Here is a 13,417-nt window from a genome sequence, read left to right as displayed (position 1 = left end):
CTCTGGCAGCTTCATGAGGGTTCTTGGAAGCCCATCGCTTATGCCTCACGCGTCTTAACCGAAGCGTAACGTAGATATTCCCAGATAGAAAAAGAGGCTATGGCTGTTGTCTTCGGGTGCGAAAAGTTGCACCATTTTGCGTACGGACGTAACGTTGTCCTCGACACAGACCATCGACCCTTAATAGCTATCTCGCAGAAGCCGATTGAAGAAATGCCGCCCAGACTGCAGCGATTTTTTTCTTCGCTTGCTTAGATACCACTACAAACTCCAATTTGTACCAGGTAAACGCTTGGTGGTCGCTGACATGCTGTCTCGAGCGTCCGTCGAAAGCCCAGAAGCAAACATCGACGATGACGTGGAAGTTCACGCGGTAAGCCTTTTGTCATCACTTGTCAGCGAGGAAACTTTGAAGCGCTTGGCAGAAGAAACTAGCAAGGACGACTACTTGAGTCAAGTCATTCATTGCTTCGAAAGCAATTTCCAGTCACTGGGACACTGTGGTGATTAGGAATGTTCGGCACTTTCGCTAGTGCGCAGTGAGGCGGAAGAAAGACAGAGAGTCATTTATACGCGTTTATAAAACTCAAAGCAAGCTTTAACATATAAATATGTACAGAGAGTGCAGCCAGAATATATACAGAAACTGCAGTCCGTGTGTCCACGGGCTGAGACAGTCCCGGGTTGCGCGGCTCACAGTTCGCTGGTCACGGCACCGTGCGGTCTCCCGTGCTGGAGCTGGCCGCGACGACCACACGCTCGGGCCCCGTTCAGCACGGTTCCCAGACTCGGCACGCTCGGACGCCGCAGTGGCAGCAGCCAGGGAACGCCTTGCTCCGCACGTCCTCGATGTCCGGCTCGGACGTCGCTCGCGACCGACGTGCGACTGTAGCACGTCCAGCACGACCTCGGTGCCCAGCTCGTGCGCCGCTCGCGATCCACGTGCGGCGGTCAGACGTGAGGACCTCGTCTAGCACAGCAACATCTGTGCCAGACTGAAACGCTGCTCGGCACGCTCAGGTGCGGCAGCTCAGGGACCGGCGGCCCTCGGGTCAGCCAACGTCTCGAGCACTGGCAGCAGGGGCCCTGGGACGTCCACGCTCGGCTCCGCGGTCCTCCGCGCCTTGCCACGGACGTCTCGCCTGGCAGGAACCCTCGCCTCGTTCCGCCCAGGAGCTCGGAGCTGCTGCCCGCCTGGATCGAACACCGCGAGCGCGCCCTCGTGCTCCGTGCTCGTGCACCCGTGCTCGTGCACCCGTTGTCTTCCTCGTCGTTCACGGCGCTTAGTGGCCGCTTCGATCTTCTAGGGGCGACGCGCGGCACTTACATATGACATTTCACCCCCCACTTTAAGAAGTTGTTTCATGAAAACAACTTTCCAAAGCACGTACATGGTCAAAGTTCACAGTCTGTAAGGCGCCATGTGTTCACATGCAAAAAGTCTTTCCACACGCGCAGTAGTTGTTCCTGAAGTGTTCACAAACGCAATAAATGCAGTAGCACACTTCACGCTGTAATTCACATTCGACTCACGTAGTCAGAGCCTACATTTTCGCTATCCTGTACATTTTCGCTACCCTTCGCGCCACACTGTTCGGGGTGGACATCGGCGGTTCCATCTAGGACGAACACTAGCAAAGCTGAATGTGATGTTATTGGGCCGGATCACTCCAGAAAAGGGAGAAGCAGCACGCGAAAGCAAAAACACACATCAGACTTGTATTGACGTACACGACACAGATAACGGCACACACAAGTGACAATGTCCCAAAATGCCTCATAGGCGACATGCACTATATCTATGGCTCGGTGGGTTATGATTGGCCTACAGTTCCGGCGGAAGCGTATGTCACCGTGTCTGAGACCTCGTTGAACCGATGCTGGCCAGCGGGGTCGGACAACAGTGTCGGCCGGCGGGTCGGACAGCCGTGACCAGCGGGGTCGGACAACAGGGTCGGCCGGCGGGTTGGACAGCCGTGTAGAACGGCCGGATCGGACAGCTGGGTCGGACAGCCGGGTTGGACGGCCGGGTCGGACCGCCTCGCGGGGCTCAGGTAACCGGCCGCAGTCTCCGGGTCGCGTCCACAGCTGGCGGGGTAGCCCCGTGGCCGCTCACCCGAACGCTCGAGCGCCCCGGTTCCGGACCGCCAGCCCTCCTGGACCAGTGCCCAGCGGAAGAGCGGGGCGAGGTAACCTCCCAGCGGGCGACAGTGTTGCTTCAGGTGTGGCGTATTGGCGCGGCCGGCGATAGCTCCTATGGGCCAGACGCCCAGCGAGGAAGCTGCTTTCCGTCGACCGCCGAACCTCGCGCACTGCTCACGCCACGGGCCACGGGCCACACTCTCGCGCCACGCTTTTTGAGGCGCCACTGCCGACGCTCCCAAGCCGGCGTCGATGATGATGATGATGACTCTCTTGCGGGTATTTGCCAAGATTCACTGTCCTCTTCGCCCCCGCACGGCGCACTGTCTTCGTATGTTTATGTTTCCACTCCCGCGTACCATATATTATGACACTGAACTTGTAGTTTGTCCCATCACGAGCAATAACTTGTTTTATGGCACTTATGGCACTTTCATGGTCCTTGAATCTCAGCAGCACTTTGCCTTCAAGGCGGTCAATGAGCAAGGCATCAGGAAATAGGGATCCAAGGGTATCCATGCCTTTGTCATCAGGAACCCCTCGCACATACAGCAGGCGGTCTGGCTTGTATGTGGAACTGCTCCGGGGTCTGGTAGGTTCCACCTGCACTGGCTTCCCCTTGAGCTGCTTGCTGCGCAGGAGCTCCAGCTGTGCAGTAGCCACTTCTGGGCTCTCAAAATCCAGGAATGCACTGTGCCTGTTTACAAAGCGGACACTGCGGATGGAATCTGACAGGGCACGAACTTCATCCTTGGTCACCTGGCTTGACATGTTCCCAATGTACAATGAACACTTGCACGTGTCATCAGCCGAGACGTAACAATGTGACTCGGGGATGCTTTCAGCAACATCAATGTGTGACCTTGTGTCTGAATGGTCCCGAGGGACGCGTCGTTGGTAAGAACGGAGCCCACCCCGACATGGAGTTCCTCCTTTCCGGTCAATGCCCTCGGGCACACTTTTGCTGTGTCTCTCCGTTTCCTTCCTGGGCTTGCGCCGCTTGCGACGGCGACCGAGACTGTCTTCACTCACACGCCCATTAGCCCGTGTGGACGCTCGTCTCTTGCCCGCCTGGCCTTCTCCATCTCTTTCCGTAGCACCTTCATCCTTTGCTTCCGTAGACGGGTCCGTCTCCTGCTTGGTTGCCTCAGTCGACACAGTTGCAGGGTTTGACGCAGCACTCACGGTAGCTCTATCCGGGCACACGCTTTGGTGCCGAACAGGCTCCTCTGCTGTCGCCGAGTCTTTGTGCCGCTTTGACACGTCAGACAGGTCATGTGGTGGATTGAAATCAGTAGGGCAGAGCACCCCGTCGATGTTCCCAAGAACAACATCATAGAGTGGCCTTTCCATGCAGAGTGCCAGTGTCCTTCCTCGGAAGAAGGGGCAGTCTACATAGACCTTTGCCTCTGGAAGCCGCTTAAACGAACCGTCCAGAAGGTAAATGGTACGCGTGATACCGGTGAAATTCTTTTCCGGCACCATCGAACGCCTGACAACCACAGTACTGCAGCCGGAATCTCTCAGCACCGACACAGGGTGTCCATTGAGATATCCGCTTACCGTCGGCATCTCTTGCGTCTGAAGACCAAGACAGATGTCTTCTCCATATGGTTTTACAGGGGGCCTCGTTTTCTCCTCAGATTTAGTGGTAGGAGCCGGACTTGCCTCGTACCGGCCGGCAGGTATCCGGTCGCAGCCAGCAATGGCACTAGACGCCTCCATGTTGCTGCCGTTTATGTTCGGGCACTCGTCAGCTTTATGTCCATATTTCGTGCATTTCCAGCAAGACAAGGACTTCGGTCCTTTTGACCGCGTCCAACAATCTGCAGCACGGTGTCCTTGCTTGCCACATAGGAAGCACTCAACCTTTCCTCTCCTGGCCTCTGTTTCGGAGTTCTTGCTTTGCAGGGCTATTTTACTAATCCCTCTCTCTTCTTTTCCTCTGGCGAGGTTTGTCAGGTTTTGCGCCTCCAAATAATGGTCAGCCGCTTCGGCTAGCTTGTCGAGGCCGCGGCATCCTCGCTCTTTCAGGAAGATGGCGAGCCTCTCATCGCAACGTAGCAAGAACTGTTCAGAAACAATCTTATCTCTTAATCCGTCATATGTTTTCTCTGTTTTTGCCATCTGCTGCCAATGATCGAAGTACCCAAGCAGTCGACCAGCAAACTGCCGCCCTGTCTCGGAATTCTCAGGCTTTGTTTCCCGAAACTTTTGACGGTATCCTTCTTCCGTATACCGGAACCTTTGCAATAAAGTTTGCTTCAGCTTTTGATAATCTGTGACATCCTCCGCAGCCATGCGTCCGATCACGCTCAGGGCTTCGCCTGATAAACACAAGCTTAATGACAGCGCCCACCTGTCGCTTGGCCATCCTTGGCTCGTGGCTACCCGCTCGAAGCGCTGTATGTACGCGTCGAGTTCGTCGCGGCTCTCGTTGTAGGGAGGAATAAGCTTGTGGGGACTTCTAAAGGCTTCACCGCTGTTTTCCGCGCGTTCGCTTCCGGTTTCGACCGTCCCAGACGCGTGCTCTGCAAGACGACATCTAGTCTCTAGCAAAGTTCGTTCCGCCGTCAGTCGAGCGATCTCCTGTTCGTGGGCTACTCGCGCTGCTTCCCTGTCCTCAGCACGTTTATCGCGTTCTCTATTAAGCTGCTGGTCAATCCACTCTCTTAATTCTTTACCGGACAAGCCAAGCTCCTTGCCTGTCGGAATAAATTTCTCCCAGTCCATTTCCGACCACTGCACACAAGCGAAATGCGGCTCTTAAGGATGGAACTAGAGCTTAGTCCTGTCGCGGACGCCAGAAATTGTGGTGATTAGGAATGTTCGGCACTTTCGCTAGTGCGCAGTGAGGCGGAAGAAAGACAGAGAGTCATTTATACGCGTTTATAAAACTCAAAGCAAGCTTTAACATATGAATATGTACAGAGAGTGCAGCCAGAATATATACAGAAACTGCAGTCCGTGTGTCCACGGGCTGAGACAGTCCCGGGTTGCGCGGCTCACAGTTCGCTGGTCACGGCACCGTGCGGTCTCCCGTGCTGGAGCTGGCCGCGACGACCACACGCTCGGGCCCCGTTCAGCACGGTTCCCAGACTCGGCACGCTCGGACGCCGCAGTGGCAGCAGCCAGGGAACGCCTTGCTCCGCACGTCCTCGATGTCCGGCTCGGACGTCGCTCGCGACCGACGTGCGACTGTAGCACGTCCAGCACGACCTCGGTGCCCAGCTCGTGCGCCGCTCGCGATCCACGTGCGGCGGTCACACGTGAGGACCTCGTCTAGCACAGCAACATCTGTGCCAGACTGAAACGCTGCTCGGCACGCTCAGGTGCGGCAGCTCAGGGACCGGCGGCCCTCGGGTCAGCCAACGTCTCGAGCACTGGCAGCAGGGGCCCTGGGACGTCCACGCTCGGCTCCGCGGTCCTCCGCGCCTTGCCACGGACGTCTCGCCTGGCAGGAACCCTCGCCTCGTTCCGCCCAGGAGCTCGGAGCTGCTGCCCGCCTGGATCGAACACCGCGAGCGCGCCCTCGTGCTCCGTGCTCGTGCACCCGTGCTCGTGCACCCGTTGTCTATCTCGTCGTTCACGGCGCTTAGTGGCCGCTTCGATCTTCTAGGGGCGACGCGCGGCACTTACATATGACAGACACTTAAAATCCTTCGGAAGTGAATTTGTTGTCTTGAGTGGTGTGTTGCTTAATGGATGCAAGGTGGTGATACCGTCTAGCATGCACCCTGAGCTACTTCGAATAATTCACGAAGGCCACTTTGGAATAAATAAATGCAAATCACGAGCACGTAAGCTGCTGTTTTGGCCTGGTCTCAATGCTGACATTGAAGCACACATCAAGAGGTGTGCAGTCTGTCAGAAGTATGCATATCGGTAGCAAAGTCAACCGCTCATGGACCGCCCACTGCCTGAACATGCATGGTACCGAGTAGGTGTTGATATTTTTCATTTGGCCGGAAAATCGTACCTGTGTGTTTTTGACGCGTTATCCAACTTTCCGGAGGTGGAACTTCTTAGTGATACAACGACGGCCACAGTTGTGCAATAGCTCAGCGCAGTGTTTGCACGGTATGGAATACCTATTGAAGTGTGCACAGAAAATGGTCCGCAGTTTGCGAGTCATGAGTTTTCACTGTTTGCCAAGAAGTACGATTTTAAACACATTACGTCAAGCCCGTGGTTTCCTCGCTCGAATGGCCTCGCAGAAAAAGGCGTTGAAATAGTAAAGCGAATTTTAAAGAAGACGTCACAGATGAACGATAATTTGTGGCTTGGATTACTCGCTTACAGGAGCAGTCCGCTAGAAGACGGTCAGTCACCTGGAGAGTTGCTTCAGGGCTGACGACTTCGCACAACTCTCCCGGACTGCTGGGAGAGTTGTGCTGAAAGTGTTGAATGAGTTGTGTTGAAATGCTGGGGTGTCTTCGTTTGCTGAGAACTTGTCCAGGCTGTTACTCTGTCGACACTACAAACGATACAATACCTTCGCGAAGCAATTGTGGTGTGCGTCTAAAGTTAAGGCTGGGGATACATTCCCTGTTCGCGGGGACAGTTACAACAGAGTGAGGCACGGCTACACACCTTGTCAGATGGCACCCAGGGAAGGAGAGATCACGTAGTTGTCGTGACAAACCGCGGGATTTGAGCTCAGTGTTGCATACGTCACGGTAGCTAGTCGAAGACGAACAAACTTGGTGATACATAAATGCGGCGGTGACTAGGTGGTCAGATCGGGCACAGAACGGAGTTCCAGCTGCAAAAATCCTGAAGAGAACTCGATGAGGGCAGAATGAGTACTCAGAAAGTCATGGTCGTAGATGACTTGGTGTGAACGCTGGTGCAGAATGGGGAATAGAACTGAGATCTAGTGGCTAGCGAAGCTTACAGATGAAGTACACATGCCAATGACGCAACATGTACCGCCGTCGGGAACAGGAACGACAGGCGACGCCGTGGGCATTAGAACCTTGCGAAGACGACGAGAAAGGCACGCGCTCATAACCAATCATTTTTCCCGATGTCTATGTGCACCAAAACAGGCACGCGATCCACTTTTACACCCAGAAGATTTTTCAGGTGGCCAGGATCAAAAGAGGGTTTTTGGGTTGGTTGGCAAATGCAGCATCACTTCCGGGAGCTGCCCTGGTCAGTTTTTTGAAAGTGGGGCAGTGAGGGTATAGCGACGGCGAGTGACGGGCAATTGGTGAGGGAGAAATCCGGTCCTGTGGGGACAGCGAGTGATAGCCGCAGCGTGGAGTCGGAGCAGCAATATTATAGTACAGCGGGTCATTGAGGGCGTAAAAGGGCGAGGACCGGCTCTCTTCGTAGGCGGCAAGTGTACGCGCGACGAGGAGATGGAAATCAACCATAGCGACCAGTGATGGTAAATATTACACACTCAATTGCATTTAAAACATATTGAATTGTCGTCATGTGTGCTCGACTGGTTTGGGTTGTGGTCTCCGAGGTAAGTCGATTGTGGGCGGGGAAGTTGAACGTAATTGCTGACGCTGTGCACAGATGGGACATATGCCCGCTTTTATCAACTCTTCGCGTATAACAGCTTGAATCAAAGATACTCCAGGGCGGGGCTCATCGTAACAACGGTGCTGAGGAACCGACGAAGACGGAGCCTCAATCCCGCCCCGGACAAGACGCAGTAAGTTTGCGGCACCAGGCGGCTGAAAATCTTCACACGATGAGGTAGCGGTGGTACTAGGGAGCCGAACGAAGTGTGAACGAATTGCACTCTCCTATAATGTCATCGACGGTCGAGCAGTAATTATACACTAGTAAATTAAAGGTGTCGTCAGTGATGCCTTCAAGAATGTGGCTGACTTTGTGAGCTTCAGGTATATTGTCGTTGACCCGCCGAGAGAATGCTAATACATCTTGAACGTAAAGAACGAACGGTTCAGTAGATGTTTGGGCACGGCATGAATGTTTCTGCTTGGTGGTATCCTGGCCGCCCAAGTGGCTCTTGAAATAGTTCCTGCAGCTTTTACTTGCAGGTGTCCCAATTGGACAATTCCTCATCGTGTATTTGAAACCAAACACGGGCAGTTCTTTTGAGGTAATAGGTGATATTAGCCTGCATTTTAGTCATGTCCCATCGGTTGTGCTTGCTGACTCATTCGTATTCGATTAGCCTGTCTTTGACGCCCGTGGTGTCAGTGCCAGAAAAGGAGCGAGGATCTCGGAGTTGGGTCAAGGCTAATCGGTGTTGTGGTAGCCGAAACCGAATCAGGGGGACTCTCAGTCGACAAGATCGAATGGCCCACTAAGTGTCCGCTGCGAAGTTCCATGATGGGCTCGTGATGTACCCAGCTTTTCCACCAAGATGTTACGGGGAGATAATAGAAAAATTGGTTTATTTACATTACGTACGAGGAGACTAAATATAGGGCAGCAACAATAAACCTTCTGGACGGTAGATCTCACTTGGTCCTTCTCTCGTCAAACCTACACTTCAGCACATTCTTCTACATTCGCGTAACAATTGACCCACAGCAATATAGTATGCAAATGTTCTGCCCCCAGGTCACATATCTGTTAAAAATACGTTAAATATTTCGTCATGACTGGGTGATTTTTATATAAAATTTACGCGAAAAATTTCAAATGCCATCTATGCTTATGTTTACATCAGGCAGCGGTTTAAGAAGAGCATAAGATGGCCTGTGTGCGTGCGACGTCATCAGCGCAAAAACGGACCGGAAGATTGCGTAGATTTTTTTTAGAAATTACACATGGAAAATCAACACCTACGCCCAATGCTTTCGTCTATGTGACATCGTTTTCATCTTTTCACAAATGGCGCCATAATTTTTCGAGTTGTTCTAGCATGTAAGATTACAGAGCGTAAGAAAAAAATTTGTTTTTTGCTACGTGCATTTGTCCTGAAAAGTGTGTACTATACCTGGACATGGTTCCTTGTCAATACGTTTACAGCAGCGTTTAATCTTGCATTTCGGTTCGATCATCATGCGCATGCTTGTGGTCTCTGATAAAGGCATTTGTCCCTGATATAAGTGTCGGAAGGTTTAACTGGTGATAGCGAGACAGAAATAGGACACACTAAAACGAGTAACTTGGGGTCAGATGTCCTATCTTTGACACTAACAGAGCCGTCTAGGAGCGAGCTGCTTACAAATGCAAGGTCAGGAACAGAACTAGAAATCCTGGCACCGTCGGAAACCAGTTGGCTTAAGGAAAAGGTAAACACAGCTAGTAGTAGTGGCTCGGCATTTTTAAAATCCTTGCGGTCATGAGTAAGAATGGACCAGTTACTGCCTGGTAAGTTGAAATGACGAGTGATAAGAATGCATCAATACGAACTGGTAGCTTGCAACAAGTAATTGTATAGCGCTTCCATGTATTAAGGAGGAGCATACGGAGGTCCACAAACACCACCCAGGGTTATATTCTTGCAATATAAGCTGGCAAAGTTATAGTTTTCGATCTCAATTGCAATTCTGCCACCCCGTGACTATACATTACGGTGTAGAAAGGCGGCACTATTTCATAATTTTGCAGATGAGAATGTAGCGAGACTTTTGTGATCACTAAAACAGGTGGATGATAAGACCCATAATATATCTTCAAAGAACTGTACCTTACAAAGAACACTGCGTGCGTTGAGCAAACCTAGCTGGAGCATACAATAATATATAATTTTCGGCAGTGTATTTGCCTTCAGCTTGTGCAATTTTTGGTACATGGCAACAATTATGGCGTAGCAGCAGCGTACACAGACACACAAAGGAGGAGCAGACAAAATGTACTAATACCACAAATCATCACACAGGTAGATTTCATTTTTGTTATACTCACAGATTATACGAGTAAAAACGACGAGCTCATTATAAATGAGGCCATTACTGAATACTCCTGAAAAATTTGACCATTTGGGAGTCTGTGTTTTTCGCCTAAATCTAAACAGAGGCGCATTTTGCATTACGCCTACATGAACCTGTGGCCGCAGCGTATGGGATCCATTCCGCGAGCTCGAGCTCAGCAGTGCGATGTCATATTCACTGGGTTACTGTAGGCGGCAGTCCTAAATCTCAGCAGTTTGCGGAAATGTGGGAGGTTTGAAAAAAAATTTGTGTAAGTTTGAACAAATCTGCTCTTGAATGTTTTCACTGGTGATGCTTGCTTTTCGAATTGACTGCAAATAAGTTCGCTTGATAAATAGCGTCGCAGTAAAGTGAGTAACGCTATTTTCTCCCACGTGACCTTGCCTGCCTTGTGGACTTGCGAAAAGCTTACTCTAACAACTCTATTTTTGACGAAAATACTGATGACAATAAAACCATGTTTTGAGAGTAAAGCTGTGTTCTCTTCCAGCACAAGAAATGCGGATTTCCTTGTGTATAAAGGATAAGAAGCGGTGTGGGAACAATGAAATCAAGTTATGTCTTTTTAAGAGTCAAACTTATACCCCATACAAAACACAATGTGGTAAGTGTTGCTTTCTGCCTGTATTTCTTCAGGTACGTTCTATACTTCAACTGAGATGACCACGCACATGTTGTCTCAAACAAATATACACAATCCAAAGCAACATACCGTAAAAAGCGGTGCTCGTAATCGTGTTAAACCAATCCTGTTCTAAACCTCTCACATTGATCGGTGCGAATGTGTGAATATTGAGCAACACTTTTAAAACAGTGCAACTGCATGCAACTAAAAGTTTATATTTGTAGCCCTACAAATATGCACTCCGTGTTTCTTTCTGTGTGCTATTTCATAATTTCTTACAACTTTAGAAGAAATTCTGCACACTTTTTTTCCCGAATGATGTTACTGCAGATGAATTACTTGCACCAGCGGACCTCACTCGTAAAATCATGAGAATAATGAGTTAGCTAATTGCACTGGCCATTTTACTTAACTGCTTATTGACAAACATCCTTACATTAAAAAACCATTGAGAAACAAATTTGCATTAAAAATTGAAGAAAGTCGTCAATACAAATCCAGTTTACTATTTCTACACTTCATCATTACGACGTGAAATAAAAAAGCAGCAGTGTCATTATTTGTTCAGCTTTCCACACAACACACGCGGTACAGCGAAGCGCTATTGGCTGTTCAACCTTTTTTAGACACATCTGGGTGCCTATATGAATCTTTTGTCGGGCTTCTTTCTTCACGCAATCTAATGGGGACTTGCGTTGTGTGCAGCTCCCTGAAGAACGAAAATATATGTTTGGTAGCACGGGAGAAGCCGGGCCACTTTCGGTCGTGATATGTCCATGGTAATTTGTGTGCAGAGATTTAATTGAAGTAACGTTTCCAGAATTAGTGTTTAAAAAACTGTGTGAAGTGCGAATATACCGTATATTTATCAATGGTAAGCTGGGTATAAAAAAATTGCATATGAAAATATTTATTTTTCCTTCTAGTCACATTACGCTAGGTTGGTCCCTTTACAAAACACAATATAACGCAAACAAAGCAACCAGTGCAAGTCAAACTGTTGCTTCATTTTATCTTATCTTTCGTAGCGCGCCATTTTCCCAGAGAACTAAAAGAATGCCGACATTATACTCATCCATAAAACATGGAGACGTTAAATTAAAGAAACATTATAGGCCATTCAGCTTACTCCAAGTATTATATAAGATACTCACTAATATAATTTCACTTAGAATAAGGGCAACAATGGACTTTATTAAACAAAGCCAGCAGGCTGACTTCAGGAAGGGATACTCTACAATGGATCAGATCCATGTCATTAATCAGGCAATTGAGAAATCCCCAGTGTACAATGAGCCTCTCTATATGGCTTTCGTAGATTACGAAAAGATATTTGATTCAGTGGAGATACCAGCAGCCATAAAGCGATTACGTAATCAAGGCGTCCAGGAGGCTTACGTAAATATCTTCGCAAATATCTACATAGCTTCCACACCCAGCTTATTTCTACACAAGTAGGAAGATACCTATAAAAAAGGGATCAAACAAGCCGACAGAATCTCGCCAATGCTATTCACTGTGTGCTTGGAAGAAGTATTCAAGCTATGAAACACGGAAGGCTTTGGAGTGAGCATCAACTACGAATATTTGAGCAATCTTCAGTTTGAAGATTGCTCACATTACTTTCTCACTTCACACACACCTCGCTTTCTCACTTCACACCTCAGTTTCTCTGGTAAGATTACCTTAGCAGAGAAAGTGTAACAGTGGGGTTGAAGAATATTATGCGGAAGAGAAAGCTAATGATGAATAGCCGGCGAAGAGAGCTACACTTTAGTATTGCCAGTTAGCCTCAAGTGTATGTGAAGGAGTACGTTTAACTAGGTCAATTACTCATAGGAAACCCTGATCATGAGAAGGAAATTCACAAAAGAATAAAGATGGGTTGGAACGCGTACGACAGACACTGCCAGATTCTGACAGGAAATTTTTCATTATTATTGAAAACAAAGCTGTACAATCAGTGCATTTCACCGGTGCTGACATATGTAGCGAAGTGGAGACTGACAAAGAAGCTCAACAACACGTAAACGCCCGCGCAACGAGTGATAGAACGAAAAAATGGTAGGCGTAAGGTTAGGTGACAGAAAGAGTGCGGTTTGGATCGGAGAGCAAACGGGGTAGCCGATATTCTAATTGACATCACGAAGAAAATGTAGCTGGGAAAGTCATGTAATGCGCAGGTTAGATTACCAGTGGGCCATTAGGGTTACAGAATGGGTGGCAAGGTGGCAAGAAAAGGGGGGCGCAGTAGGTGGGGCGAATAAATGAGGAATCTCGGGGGACAGGGGTAATTGGACATCACAGGGAAAGGCCTTCGTCCGGCAGTGCGTATAAGATAGGCTGATGATGACAACGATGAGGATGATGATTTTTTATGATAATCTTTCGTTGATAGTGCAGGGACATGTTTCCGAAATTGTTATTTTAAATGTCTTCGCACGCTTCGATAACTAAGCTGACTTGATAAATTCTTGGTGGCTTGCTGTCTTGGTGGGCATCTATTGGCTTCTAAATTGGCACTACGATATGCTGCGTCCCTGTCCGTTTCGAGAAGCATTAAACTACCTAGTCTAATTAGGGCTGCCACTTTTGCTGAGAAAAAACGGCGTTAAAAAGGAAGGGACGGCAATTGGTATAAGTGCCATATACATGAACAAAAAGACTGAAAGCAAAATAATGCGGCAATGCGCCGAGTCTTGCTGATGCAATATGCACCAACAGCGCATGGCTAGTGGAAGAAAAGAATTATGTGAGAAAAGCGTAGGATGTTCATGAC

General features: G+C 49.3%; 1 protein-coding gene and 1 long non-coding RNA gene across 2 annotated transcripts in view; one reads left to right on the top strand and one right to left on the bottom strand.

Moving 5' to 3' along the window:
• LOC139050216 (uncharacterized) overlaps window positions 1-10,617 on the top strand; it is an 81,356-nt gene extending 70,739 nt beyond the window's left edge. Inside the window, exon 3 of the long non-coding RNA XR_011508815.1 lies at window positions 10,504-10,617. This is a non-coding gene — a long non-coding RNA (uncharacterized lncRNA). The remainder of the gene's footprint in view (window positions 1-10,503) is intronic.
• LOC139049956 (uncharacterized) lies at window positions 1,699-3,960 on the bottom strand. The gene has a single exon (XM_070525886.1). The coding sequence runs from the start codon at window positions 3,865-3,867 to the stop codon at window positions 2,317-2,319; it is 1,551 nt and encodes a 516-aa protein (XP_070381987.1). The 5' UTR covers window positions 3,868-3,960; the 3' UTR covers window positions 1,699-2,316.
• Window positions 10,618-13,417: the final 2,800 nt, after the last annotated feature.

The sequence above is a fragment of the Dermacentor albipictus genome, chromosome 9 (genome assembly GCF_038994185.2).
Source record: "Dermacentor albipictus isolate Rhodes 1998 colony chromosome 9, USDA_Dalb.pri_finalv2, whole genome shotgun sequence".
In the NCBI taxonomy this organism is placed as follows: domain Eukaryota; kingdom Metazoa; phylum Arthropoda; class Arachnida; order Ixodida; family Ixodidae; genus Dermacentor; species Dermacentor albipictus.
This window is presented reverse-complemented; position numbering and strand designations above follow the sequence as displayed.

Bases quoted from the DNA above. Each gene is read 5' to 3' on its own strand.
- LOC139049956 (XM_070525886.1), bottom strand. From the start codon at position 3,867: ATGGAGGCGTCTAGTGCCATTGCTGGCTGCGACCGGATACCTGCCGGC.